This window comes from Hydractinia symbiolongicarpus, chromosome 9 (genome assembly GCF_029227915.1).
Source record: "Hydractinia symbiolongicarpus strain clone_291-10 chromosome 9, HSymV2.1, whole genome shotgun sequence".
In the NCBI taxonomy this organism is placed as follows: Eukaryota; Metazoa; Cnidaria; class Hydrozoa; order Anthoathecata; family Hydractiniidae; genus Hydractinia; species Hydractinia symbiolongicarpus.
In genome coordinates, this window is record NC_079883.1 from 12932703 (window position 1) to 12947618 (window position 14916).

A 14916-nucleotide genomic window follows, 5' to 3' on the forward strand; every position below is an offset into this window, starting at 1 on the left:
CGTTACATTTTTTTACGTCATCGAAAATATATGCACACAAAGAAACAACAAGCAATCAGAAGGTATTCGCCTTTTTGATTTCCGCCAGCGAAGGCGGAATTTTTAAAATCGCCTGAGGAGATAGAGACATAGAGACAGCACAGCTAGGCTGGACGCCCGAAACTTATCCAGGCTAAAGATTTTTTCCGAGAACGGGGCTAAATTGAGTTTTAAGCATAATGAAGATCGTCTTATAATGCGCCATCTTTAATAATTACGTCATTTATTTCTGTACAATTTTTCAAGCACGTAACTAAAGCTATATTCAGCAGAACTAATTAATTATTCATGAATTTTATTTTTATTTATTGAGTTGTATTTTAACATTGCAGGTTAGTTAAGGCCAGGATACATTTGTATAATATCATTAAATATATTCTATAATACAGTTATAATATTTCTACAATATACTTATAATTTGTTAAAATATCGTTATAATTTTATTTAATTTCATAACATCGTTACCAAAACAACGCTAGTAGATAATAGATCTATTGTCACACAAACAAAGGGCGTTAGAAACCAGATCACCAACAATGTTATTAAATATTATAGCCATGCAGCAAATTATGTGGTTATGACGCACATGTCAGGTGTTTTTATGTTATCGATATTTTATATTATCTGTTGATGCTTGCATCCCTAATGAAATAGATTTTTCACATGCGCTATAAATGCGCTTGTTTTTATGTCTTCTTTTTTCTTTTGATTAATTCATATCAAATTATTACATTTTTACTTGTTAAAACCTCAAATAGTTTTTGATTTTTTTTTTGATTTTTTTTTGTATTAGCATCAATATCATATGACACAGAAACAAGTTTCCTTTCTCATGAGAAAAAAAGAAAAAAGCAGTAAAAGCATCAACATTTGCCTCCAGAACTTTGATATCACACAAATCGTTGCCTAGTAACGAAGTTTGTTTTTAACTCATAATGCTGTTCAATATTTCATTACAAACTCGCCCCCTGCGACTCGCTATAATAAGACCACTGAGGGTGGTGGCAAATTCATGAATTACCCACTTGTTTTGATCTCTTTTAAAAAATATATGTACTCACTAAAAAACAATTACTCTTAAAACATAACTCTCACATTTTACAGTTCACCGACGACCGGGAATACTAGGACGTCAGAGGTGATCAAAGGGTTGTTTTTTGTAAGAACATCGGCCAGGAGGCTTTATAAAAGTAAAAACGCTACAAGAGTCCACCACAACAAACGATCTATTAAATGAATAATGACATTTAATTTATATAATGCATAATTAAACATTTCATGCAATGACTGTTTCAATAACCGACAAGGATATTTTATCAATTATAAATATATACGGTTATAGATAATAATAGAATATGATTTATAAAACTTATAAATGATAATTATTGACATCATAACCAGGCAATATAAACAACGAGAGGTTCAAAAATCTTATATAAAACTAGATAAAGATTTGAAAATGTAACAACAAACATGAAAGATGGGCAGGTAGTGTTGTTGTTAATTTTTTACAAAGTTTTAATTCGAGTTACATGAATGATTTCAATGAGAAGTAGTTCTAACCATTGCAACAAAGTAACGAAAAAGAAAATCTAATTTAGGCGTGCTTTTAATCTGAGGAAATATCAGCTTCTAAAAATTTTATTTTGTTCACACAAATTTTTGTTTCTTCTAAGTAGAATAACCTACCCAACCTCGATTCCAGGACTTGTTATCTCTTTGTATATCTGACGGCGAGACAAGCGGACAGCCAGTGAAAGATATAAAGTCCTGAAAACGAGGTTGATAACCTAACCTCTAGAGTTAACTATGCAACTATTTGTTTTGTTTTAGAATAAGTAGTGTCGTGTATATCATTCTCATTTCGGTGTTGCCTTGTGTCGCATACATCACAAGACTACCGTGTAAGCGTAATGGAAATTTCACGGTCATTAAAACAGATATACGATACTCTGGGACGGTGCAAGAGACGCACGCAGATGTCACAGCACGTGATTGTGCTCTGTTATGCATCTCACACGATACTTGCACCTATTTCAATCACAAGGTGGATAATACATCTTGTGAGCTGTTAGCGATCGATTCTGGTACACAACAAAGTGGACATGGGTGGAAATTCTATTCAACAAACTATGGCACTCCAAACGTATGTTCATTCTTCTTCTTCTTCTTCTTCTTCTTCTTCTTCTTCTTCTTCTTCTTCTTCTTCTTCTTCTTCTTCTTCTTCTTCTTCTTCTTCTTCTTCTTCTTCTTCTTCTTCTTCTTCTTCTTCTTCTTCTTCTTCTTCTTCTTCTTCTTCTTCTTCTTCTTCGTTTTCACAGGCGTTGTATTACATTGTTTTTTTAGAGGGGACCTGTGTGTCGATCACTATCACCTTGCCCAATGACGTCAGCTTGTGTTGATATTTGTGAGAGTCCTGGATACCAGTGCATCGGTATGTATTTCTCACAAATTTACTGTGGAAATTTTCTCATTTCTGGGGAATAAAATTTTGCTGACCAAAAAACCGTGATTTTAATAATTTTCGGAAAAAGGTAAACTTTGCGATTGTGGCAGTTATTTAAGCCTTTAATTTTTGTGCCCCTTAACATACATAAATAAAAGCTTATTTTTTTGAACTGGTTGCGCAACGAGGATGTTGATTTAACATGACCTGCATTGATATATAAAAAAGTTACAAGTTGTCCTGTTACAAGTTGTCCTGTCCTGTTTGTTGATAGGGTAATCAACATTTACTTCCTCTTGATGTGGATTAACCTTGTTTTTTTCCCTTTTTTTTTTTTTTTTGAAAGAGAAAAAAACCCCGTGGAATGAGGTGGAGTGTATTACTTTACATTGTTCTTTGAATGTTTTGTTATATTTTCAGCTAACAAATTTCAAGGTTTGTATGGATCGCCTTATGCGAGTCCAGGTTACTCTTCTTATCCTGCGTCGCAATTAACCGATGGTAGTTATGGTACGATGGCAGGCACAAGTAGTAGCGTTGATGCCTTCATTTCGTTAAATCTCGGTTCGGAAAAACTAATAAGATTTGTTACATTGATGATGTACAGTACAAACGACAGATTTGAAATAAGTATCGGTAATGTAAATGCAAAATACGGAAATGAGTTTTGCTCATTACTTCCGCCGTACTCAGGTGTTGAAATGCTAGTAGAATGCGATAATTACTTATCTGGGCAATATGTTGTGTTATATCATATGGGAGGCAGTAGTAGTTCAATGTACGCTTACGATATGAAAGCCTACGTAGATGTGTAGTATTAATTTTATGTTTATTTGGATATGTTTTACTGGTGCATCGCTAAAAGTTTAGGGGCATTTTGTTTACACTTGTGTCTTTTTAATGCTAACAAATAGCTCTTGTACTTAATGGCAAAGTTGAGTTCGTTTTACTTTTGACGACGCTTGTTGAGAAATAACTAATGTTTAAGCTTTTATCATAATGCTTAATCCCTACAATCGTCAAAAATAAAGGAAAAACAATATCAATTTGGAATGTCCCAGATGACGAAGGGGACACGACGTCGTTTTGATCAAGCTGAATTTAGAATCACACAAAAGTGGAGTTTTGTTCAAACAGATTTTGTCACACAGGGCCGTAACGTTCCCCATCTCTTCAAACCAAGAAACTTTTGGAGGTCAACAACAAATAACAACAACAAATAACAACAACAAAGACGCTGAAGAAGAAACTTCGGTTAATGTTATGGTTATGTTATATTTATTAATAATTGTATTTATACTTTAAACTTTTTAGATACTATGTATGTATATTAACTCTGTATATTTTGAGTGTTACTTTTTCTTTTAAATGTTTTTGCCAACTTTGTAATCAGTTGTTTTAAGCTTAAAACAACTTTTTATGCATCTTTTTCCTGTCTTTTTGTGGTATTGGTATGATTAACAATATAGCAAACCTTAGCAAGCCTGTAGGTGCAAGTTATGCATTAGAAACAAACTCCTGTTTACACCGGCCTCGTTTCGTAAATGAATTGGCATTTTATCACAAGATTATTTCAATACATTTTGAAACATGAATACTTTGTTGTACCTCCAATGTCTGCAGCAACTACATCTGTAGGACCTACACAAAAAAATTGTTGCTTCCTTCTTTCAACCATTTTAACCAATAACTTTGTTAAGGATTTGTAAAAAAATTTGATCAAATATGACTTTCCGCATCCACTTTTACCAGTTACAGAATATGAACAACGGTTAACAACAGTAGATGCTGTTACAGTTTCTTTCATTTTTTTTTTAAATAAAATTTGTCTTTTTTTCCAATATTTCTTTCATACCAAAGTTGTATGCTCCAAACATTACATGGCGCACTCTGAGGTCCGGACGCCCACATAAACCGATTCGGACCGATTTTCGGCCCCTATTTAAAGCTTTTTTTATCTTTAAGCGTATCTGTAAATTAATGTGTATTTGGGGACTGCGCAACTTCTTTGTGAAAGAAACGTGTCAATTTGATTCCCTAGACCAGTTTTTACACTTCAAAATATCTGTCACTGTTGCTTGTCTTTTAAATGCATGTGTAGATGCCCTCGATCAGGTTGAATGTCCCTTTAAAACTGAGATATTGATACCTACTGCCTTCAACACCTTCTTAAGCAATCTGCCTATTGTGCTTCAGGTTACTCCTTTTTGCGGGTTAATGAAACTGAAAAATAGAACACTCTCAGTGGTTTTCTGCTGTCAAGGTTTGGTAGGCTGCTAAAGTTTTCACTGGAAAAAGGGGTGTTCCAGAGGCTTTTTACATAATCGGACCTCGTCTTAATCTCCTCTTTTCTACTGGGTTTTAACAATAAATTTCGTGTCTAATAAGTGAAGTTCTGATGCCCTACTCATGGTGGAGAGGGCCAGAAGCATCACTGTTTTTAAAGTGAGGTCCTTATGCGCCAATTTAGTGTAATCCCCTATTTTGTTGAGAAATGTGAAAGCAGACTTAACTTCAAAAATACTGCAGTATTGCGGCGGTAGCAGTCGGAGGTTATCTCCTCCCACTAATAATTGTGCATGTATCCGGATGTTGTCCAGCGGGTTTTCCCTCAATGCTATTATGATATGCAGACATGTCAGAGCGATGACTGTTGATGTATCTATAACTTAGTCCCTCGTAGAAAAGCTGCTGTTTTGTTTTTTAGATGAAAAAAGAAAAACACTTATCGCTGGTTTAATACCAACACTGAACTTTAAACGCAAAAGTATTCCTTCTTTAAGGTATGTGCATATAAATATACTCTATTACAGAAAATTATATAAGCTACTGCTGAATATACATATACGTCAATTTATTTTTTCACTTTTGGCACAGCTGTTAATCCACGTGCTACAGCCAAAGATATTGAATATAAGAAAGCAAATGCCACATTGGAGGAAACCGACTCCTCATGTGTATTATCAATCCTTCGTAAACTTTGTGAGTCGAGCAAAAATATTGAAACTTCGTTGAATTGGAGTTTACAAATATTGACCAATATGGTAATCGTAAGCATATCTGATGGCATATACTGCAATCCAAAGGTGGAGATGTATGATGATGACTTACTTTCATTTACAATATATGCAGTTGGGACCTCCCTGATAATCACGACATATATAACTGTACTAGCGGCCCATAAGGAACATCACATTGTCAAACTTGATAAAAGAGATCTCTATATATCTCATATGTGCTGGAATTATAGTGACCCACCCATTTCAAGATCATTGTACTTCAATAAACATACTTTCTCCAAAACAGTCGGAATTCATTCTGATTAAAATCAATTGCAAAAAACTGTGTTTTCTCGGTCTTCAGATTGCGTATTATTAAATCTGAATAGTGATATCATATGCAAACAATTTCAGCAAAACGTATGTCATTAAATTTGAAAGTACCTGTAAAATTTGATGCACCAATTTTCACTTACATCATTAGAGCGTATCTTGATGGGGCTTTGTGAAGAACGTAGTGAGAAAAAGGCATTGTCAATTGAAAATTTATGTTTAAATCATGAAATCAAAATCCTACAAGAAGAAATATGTACATCCTCTATCCCTGGAACTCTGATCTTAATTCAGATTTGAAAAGATCATGTCGAATGTTGATCTTGTCCACAAGATAGCCAGATACTGTTAATGATATTTGGATTGTATGGTCTTTTTTGTTGAAAAAACGTATGCAACCATACCCTAAGGTCCAGAATAGCAGGGGAGGGGTTAATAAACGAGGAGGAGACCTGACAAAACTTAAAACGTAACAGGTAATTTTCCTCCGATAATTAGCGGGATGGGGGGAGGGGGCGGTTATTTGGGACCTTAGAGTACATGGTGCTGAAGACATATCTACCAAGATACGAGATCACTCATAGAAGGTGCGTAACTCACTTGGCATCTGTAAAACATTCTCCTCCAATGTTGTGATTGATAGATGACACAAAACAAGATTAGCCAATTTCATCCCTAACAAAACGCTACAGTTGCGACTCAGAATTGAACCAAGAAAGGATGCTGTGTATTAAAAGTATTTTTGTAAAAGGATGAATTTTTCACCATCACCATTGAATGGTTTTATAACAACTTTCACTTGTCAAGAGCACCAACCTTGAATATCTTGAATTCATCGGTGATTTCTTGTGGATAGCACTCACCACCAGCTAGCTTTAAAACAGCTTCCCCATATTTGTTTTAATTCATAGATTCATTTTTTTCTTTGCTTTCATGTTTGGCGTTGGTATAGCGTGCTAACCCTCTTGGAGAGACACAAACTGTATAAAAAACTACAGGGAAATGTGACTTTCGCATCCTATTCGGGAATTTCATTTACTATTGCAGCTAGATTCTCTTCAAAACCTTCGTTACTCTATAAAATGTCACCATCTATAGCACTTAATATTGCATCAATAACTTTGCTATAGAAGTCTTCCTTCAAAGCGGCCATTTCACAAAATCTGATCCCCTTTCATTCGGGCCACCCCTATTGGCCGGGTACTTCTACTGTTTTAGTGCTTCCGCCCGAAAATCTCTTTTTCTTATGACTATGATTATACGTCACTTTAAAGCAGGGTAAACGAAATAATATAGGGAAACAGCGCATGACTACAAGCTGCCTAAGTTTGTTTACAAAGTACTTTGTTTTTTATTAACAGGTTTTTTATGAAAAATTACGTGCATTTAATGGTTAAAATAATTGGCCAGTATGTAAGAATCAATATCATGTGTTCATTAAATTTAAAACGTCCTTCTTAAAGCCGTAGAAATTTTGCACAGGTAAAATTTAAAAACTACATTATATATAATTAATGACTTGTATTCAATATCTACATAACCCTAAAACTTGTATTTCGAACACTCCTAAGATTTTTTACCGCCAAACAATAGGTTGCTAGGAAACATATTATTTTTCTCCGTCTTAACCACGTGATTAGTTTGTTTTTGTTCAATTTTCTCCACCATATACATCTTACTTAAACAAGAAATATCGTGTAGCGGTGACATACTGTGCATTTTACAATTGCAGAGTGACCTAACGTTTGAAATGGAAGTTTATATGTTCCTGTTTTTAAATTGTGGATTTGAGCCATGACTAAAATGAACTGGAGTGGACTAAATTATATGCGTATAAAGGGACATCTTTATTGTCATTGTTGGGTTTTACTTAACATTTACCCTAATTTTGCGTAAAAAGAATAATTACAGTTATACTTTATAACGGAGAACAAACGCAGTATATTTTATTGAATTCTACAAGATATTTACACTGAAAAAGAGATGGAGGGTGGAGAACCTTCGAATTCATCTCCGCATCGTAACGCGCGGTTGATATTTAATATCGGTGGGCAAAGGCACGAGACGTTCGTTAGTACTCTAAAAGCTATACCTGGCAGTCGCCTTTCATGGATTTCCGAAAATTACCAAATTTTGAGGCATTCTCCTGCGTATGATCCTGTAAGGCATGAATTTTTCTTCGATAGGAACCCAACTTGTTTCGAAGCCATATTGAATTATTTTCGAACAGGAGAGTTGCATTATCCCGCAAATATATGTGGACCTGTTTTTGAAATTGAATTAAAATTTTGGGGGGTAGATGAAGCACAAATGCAAAGCTGTTGCTGGGAAGAGTATGCTAAGAACAGAGAAAAAGACGCAAAATTAAAAGGTTTTAAAGGTCCTCTTTTTAAAGGCGGGGAGAATTACGAAGACGAAGAAACGAACAGCAAGCTACACGCAGTGCGAGTGAAAATGTGGAAATTCCTCGATGACGCATACTCCTCCAGGGCTGCTAGAGTAAGTTTTTCTGAAGTATAATACAATCTTTTTTGTCGCAAAAACATTCTTGCATCTGCTTTCTCATGAAGGATAGGAATACACGTAGGGTAGTACTCGATATAACCTAAACTTTCAGAAACTTTGATTATAGCAACATAATATATACTAGTGATAATAAAGTTTGCCTGACTTGCGCTTGTAAAATTTTGAATTTTTGCTTTGAAAATCAAGTTTCATAAATGAATAATTCATATAGCTGCAAAACTTCATTGAAAACTTTTTCGACGTTTCCCTTAACATGAAAAACAATTCAAATAAATAAACGATTTGAAAATTACATATAAAATATGACAGGCGGCAAAGATATATTTTATTTATTTATCACAGACTCTGATCATCATGCACGCGAAATACCCAATCGTATGCACTCTTATTTTTCTTCAAGCAATTATTAATTTATTTTATCGGTCAATATGCTTTTGTGCCTTAGGAATATAAATGGTTTCGAGGGTCGGGATTCTAATGAATATAAAAAGTGACTTCGAGAAATAAAATCTATTTCTTTACAAATTGGTTTTCTAAAATTAAAAATGTGAAATAAATCTAGAAGAAAAAAATGAGTGAAAGAATCTCCAGCTGTCTAAATGAATACATTGTGATATCAAAAGAGGGAAGAAAAGGGGTGTTGGATTGAGTTTAATTTTCTGAATTTTGAATTTAAAAGAGATTGCTTTTAGCTGGAAATGTTACGCGCTTCTTTCATGATAAAAGTTTAACAGAAAAGGTGTTCTTTTGAGAATCCTAGCCCGTAGTTCAAGAAAATATCCTATTCTATTCTTGTATCTTTTCTGACATCGGAACAGCGATGGTCTCGCCGTATCGATGTAGCAAAAAGACAAAAGGCGCTGGGAACGTGGTTAGCGTAAATAGAGATTACTAGGACGAATGTTTCCAACTCGTCACCAGACTGTAGAGTACTATTGCAATGCGATAGAAACTTTTAAAAAACCAATTAAGGTTTTTCGAAAAAGAAAATCATTCTGCCTGCAGAATTAAAAGAGTGAAACATTTACTATTTTTAAGATATTATTCGTAGGAAATTGTCACTTTCTACACATGTTGCCCTAGTAACCGGTTGCCATGGTAACAATTTTTGGGGAAGAATTGCATTATTTCTTGACACGCTATCAGGTGACAAAGAGACTGTCAAGAAAGATACACTTCTGACAGATTTCGTATTTCAGGGGATTTAAACTGGTAACATGAATTTCTATGGAGATTTCGCCTTTTAATCCTTGAGGACAGGTCTTAAATAGATGCGTAGGTAACATGAATTTCTATAGAGATTTCGCCTTTTAGTCCTCGGTAAAAATTAACAGGTCTTACGAGATGTTGCTTTCAGTTGATTTAATAGAAACAATATCACTCTTCCTTGATTTGTTTATATTTTTAGATCCATGCTTATGTTGCGTATGTCTTTCTGTTTTTGTATATTATTCTACCCATCATCACATCAATGGAGAAAGTAAAAGAATCCAGTGAAGTGGTTCTACATGTTATACGAGTCATCGAAGCTGTCCTTACTAGCTATTTCACTATTGAATTTTTACTACGACTTATATTATGTCCGAACAGAAAAGAATTTTTGAAAGATCATTTGAACATCGTCGATGTAATGTCAATGATACCCATCTACTTGGAACTTTTAATCAACAACAAAGGTTACTCCTATTATACAGACGCGCTTTCCATATTTCGGATTGTTAAAGTATTCCGAACATTTCGGTATAATTACACGCTGCAAGTCCTGTCAAACACATTAAAAGAAAGTTTGCCTGAGCTATCCTTGTTGGTGTTTCTTATGTTGCTACTGGCAACCATATTTGCTTACGCAAGCTATTTTATTGAAGGGAGGTTGGAAGGTACCTTGTTCAAATCTATTCCACACTGCCTGTGGTGGTCTTTTATTACAATGACGACGGTATGTATATAAATTCTACTTGTAAATGTATATTAGTGCCATTTGCCACAAAAGTTTAGTTCGTTACTCATCTCACAAAGGTTATGAAGCCAGTCCCATTTTATTTTGCACGCAACGCCAACAGTTAGCTGGTTTAGCTGGTAGGGGCCGTTATAGGCTGATAAGGTGGGCAAAGGTTGGTAGGGGTCGCTATAGGTGGTATGGGTCGCTATAGACTGTTAGGGCTCGCTAAAGGCTGCTAGTAGTCGCTACATGTTAAAAATCGTACCCTTGTGTAGTTTAAAATGACGGTAACAAATGTAAAATTAATCATCAACCTCTTCATATTCTGGCTCTTATAGATAAAGTCGACTTTCAATAACTTACACAGGACATATCTTCTTTTCATTTCTAAAGTAAAAAACAGTTCTATAGCTATATTTGAAGTTGTCTATTTTTTTACGGACTAAAATACTTAATACAAGGGAGCGAATTTTGTCCCCACATGTACTAAACATGCTGTTCTTGTTGTTAGTTTAGTTTTGATGCTTTCTTTGTGTTTTAAATATCAAAATAATTGTATAAAATAGTCAAAAATTTTGAATTTTATTTAAAAAAATTTGAACACAAAAGGAAAAGTTCCAGTTATCAAGAGGAATTCATTCAAGAGACCGAGTTTTACTTACTAGTTGCTTACAAGAAAATGTGTAAAGAGAATTATTCAAGTATACACATGGTTGAACTTAATGAAACAGTTTTATCTTTTCATGAGTTTTTTCTAGGTAGGCTATGGTGATATGGCGCCAAAGAGTTGGCTTGGCCAAATTGTTGGTATCATGTGCGCTGTATGTGGCTTACTTATGGTTGCGTTACCAGTTTCCGTGGTTGCCACAAACTTTTCAATATATTACAGTTACGCAAAAGCTCGAATCTCCTTACCTCCTAAAATGAAAGTAAAACTAGCCGAGCATGCAAATTCTTTTATGGGTCAACACACTGTAAAGGATGAAAAAACTTATAATAAACGTAACAAAGTATCACCTGAAAAAACATTAACCAATGGGAATATAGAAAATGGTCACAGGAGAAACTCTAGTACAGGATCTAAAAAACTAAGAGCCAATACATTACCGCCTATCGGATCACGTGGTTACAATTTGTGGATTGGTTCAATTAAAAAATTGAAAGACGATGGACGCATTGCACCTACTAGAAAGAAAGATCTAGCTGCATTGGTGATGGCATTGTCGAGCAAAGGGGAATGGTCCGCACCCGAATGATGCGTCATGTGACGAAGACAAAAAATCATTGCAAAACACATGTAGCGTGTATTTATGTCAAAGCTTCATGAAAACGACAAGCTCTGAAAACGAGGCTAACAATCTTTGTTCAAGAAGTATTTTGTAATCTCCCCGGAGTTTGAGTCCTAAACCGTATGTAAAACTTGTTATGAAAACTTTGTGATATTTTTTCTGTTGTAAATATTGTTGTGAAATAGTAAGACTAGGTTAGAGTATCTCTTCTTATTAAAAGGCGAGAATTTAATTTGGCGAGGGACCAAATTGATTTTTTGGCGAGAATTTAATTTGGCGATGGCAAAAATATCTTGACGTGCATTTAATTTGGCGATGGTCATTTGGACTAAAATTAGACGTGTATTTAATTTGGCGATGGAAAGATTCTCTTTCGTTTTTTATGTTGCTGACAAACTTTATCTTAAAAGCTTTATCGGATAGAAAGATGGAGAAAAAAAAAAGATTTTTTAAACAAGAACGTTCTAGTGTTTGTAAAATTTAGCTTATTTTTCTTTGCCACATTTTTTTTATCTATAACAGAGTTAAGTTTTTATGCATTAAATTTGGCAATAAATAAAAAAAAAAAAAAAAAAATAGCGAGCATTTATTTGGACGATGGATGAAAAAATTAAAGTTTGACGAGCATTTATTTTGGCGATTTCAGACTAAAATCGCTAAATTAAGTGCTCGTTAAAATTTGTACGAATAAGGGACATATATTCTGCTGACCTAGCTAAATGTCTAATTTGTTCAATTTATGTATATTTGTTTTCCCAGACGCTTGTTATGCTTCGTTGTCATGTGTTATGTCACATGCATAATGCATTCAAAGGAAGCATTACTATTGGATGAATAATTTATCTCACATGACCCACCTATGTGAACAGGTTCAACTTTTTTAGTCATTGCGGACATGGTATAGACAACAGAAAGTATAGTTACGAAATCCTAAATACTTCACGGATTTCATATCTTGATGACAAACATTTTTCAATTCCTTGTTTATTTTAATGACTTAATTCCTTAATTTCTACAACAGTTTGAAAATGGAGCAACACCATTCGAATCATAAAGTAGGCGACAAAATAAAGAAAGAAAAGCGCATAGTCAACCAGTAAATATATGCCTTCAGACTGCAAGTTATTACCAATTCAATGTCAAACTCGCAACAAGCTCACCAATTTCTTACACATGTTTTTGTGTAGTACTGAGGAGAATTTTTAAAACTTCCTTTAAAGTACGATATGTGCCGAAAGAAATGCCCGGCAATGTATAATCAAAAAATAAAAGAAAGCTAGCTGCCTTAGCAGTCATAAACTATTTCTAAAACCTACCCAACACACAGTGGATAACCTTCTGCATACCTATAACATAAGCATATCTTTGAAACTTTGAATTTTTTTTAATCGTCGAAATATTTACAATTTTATTTCTTATATGTAACCAAACTACGAATAAGTTCCATACCCGAAGCTAAAAAAGTTACAAGTGCCCTATTTTTATTTTTTGCCCAGCTTACCATACTGCCTCTTTAATGGTCACATCTGCCTAAGTTAAAAAGTTACCTTATATATAACTGACTTATTACACTCGCCCGTTTAACTGTTTTTTTTCCGTCTTGCTTTCCTTCTGACATAAAAATGCAATTTTTTGTTTACCTATGTACCTTATCGGACAGAAAATGTTACGGACAAAATTATTCGCTGGACAAAATATATGACACATAAGGGAAAATTTTATCACTTTGTCTATTTCAATTATCCTTGTTTACTTTTTGTAAAGTCACTCTTCTATGAAGGCGAAAAGAAATACTTCTAATACTTCTTTGAACTCCCGTTTTTGACACTTTCTTTATCTAAAAACATATCATGTTTAAAATCTCCAAAAATTATTTGCTTTTACAGCTTCACATAAGCTAATGATGAAGGTAAAATAAAACCAGGACACGCCCTGACACGTTGGATTTGATTTTGAATGTTCTTAAATCCCTAGAAGCAACGTACATAACGCCTCATATATCATTATCACGCCTGTCAGCAATAGATTAAAAAGTTGTAGATCCAGACTGCCGTGATCTCCTAAACACGGTATTTCGTTTTTTATGACAGTTAAGGTGTTAAAGAAAGCTGCATCAGAACAATGAAGTAGCGTTCTTACTATATAAAACACGATAAGAATAAAACAAACAGCTTCAGGTTTTACTGGTTCTTATCTAAAAACGAGTATCCAATTAACATTTGGACTTCAGGGGGGGGGGGGGAGGGGTTAATTTTGCGATATTTACTTAGCTAATGTGTCACTCATAACATAACATGCTGTGTTGTAGAGTTCGTAAGTTGATGGCAGGTCACAAGCTTGATCGATGGACTATTGTCATGAAATGACTTTTGTATATTCAAGGCTAATATTTTCACATGCTCGAGCATTTAATTAGTGACATAAAATTAAAGCTATTGTGAGAGGACCAACCTCCTTCCTTCTCTACACCTGTGATAAACTGAAGCGATGTCATATCATGATGTGAAAGAGCTCTGGGGGGGAGTAGGTTGGGAGAGCTAGGATCTGTTTTTTGACGGCTCCGTAATGGCCGTCTCGTTAGAATATCATAAGCGTATAAGATCCCCGGGGAGGCGAGGTTGGTTCTAACCCTAATCCTGATCCTTTTGGAGGGATGGAAGGGGCAAGTAGATAACAGACAACTTCCAATTTACTTAGTTGCTATAAATAAATATTTTTATTGTTTCCGCATTCCGAAATGCATTCAACAGTAAACATTTCCATAGTAGCGAAAAATAATTTATTAATTCTTTTAATATATTTTATACCCACACACGTCTTTTGTACGTTACAAATATGTAAAACAAAGCAACTTCAAAGATGACCACAAATTATTATTTCCAAGTAAACTCCTTCTTTTCTGCATTGAGAAGTTATATAATGATTATTAGAATAAACCGCTGGAGCGTCTGTGGTCAGACCAGACCATGTGCTGTACTTTGTACTTAAGTGCGAACAATATCGGTGGAGTATCTGCCAATTAGATAATAGTTGTGACATATACAAACTTGTATGTTAATTAATTTATTGACAATTATGTGTTTATTGATGAATTGATTGTGGCGATGTCTTACTCAGAATAATTCGAGGTCTATTTTTGAAAACCTAAAAATACTTTTAATTTTTTGTTTAATCCTATTCATGCTAGGGGGGGGGGGGGGGCAAGAATGCCCTATCTGGCATACCTTCGTTAGTAACATTTTAAAAGACCAAAAAATTTGTGGCAGGTGGTATGTCACGCCTATTTTTAAAAACTCTTTCTAATCTAATATTTTTCGAATTTTTTTAAATATAAGTGATTTTTTC

General features: G+C 34.4%; 2 protein-coding genes across 2 annotated transcripts; both read left to right on the plus strand.

The window, feature by feature from the left end:
- The first annotated feature begins 1400 nt into the window (after positions 1–1400).
- LOC130657158 (uncharacterized) lies at positions 1401–3910 on the plus strand. The gene is made up of 4 exons (XM_057460123.1): positions 1401–1527; positions 1873–2185; positions 2386–2473; positions 2906–3910. Exons 1-4 carry the CDS (start codon positions 1520–1522, stop codon positions 3298–3300), a joined length of 804 nt encoding a protein of 267 aa, XP_057316106.1. The 5' UTR covers positions 1401–1519; the 3' UTR covers positions 3301–3910.
- A 1252-nt stretch (positions 3911–5162) lies between these two features.
- Positions 5163–10297, plus strand: LOC130657159 (potassium voltage-gated channel subfamily C member 1-like). The gene is made up of 2 exons (XM_057460124.1): positions 5163–8316; positions 9752–10297. The coding sequence occupies exons 1-2, from the start codon at positions 7801–7803 to the stop codon at positions 10289–10291; spliced, it is 1056 nt and encodes a 351-aa protein (XP_057316107.1). The 5' UTR covers positions 5163–7800; the 3' UTR covers positions 10292–10297.
- The last annotated feature ends 4619 nt before the right edge of the window (positions 10298–14916 follow it).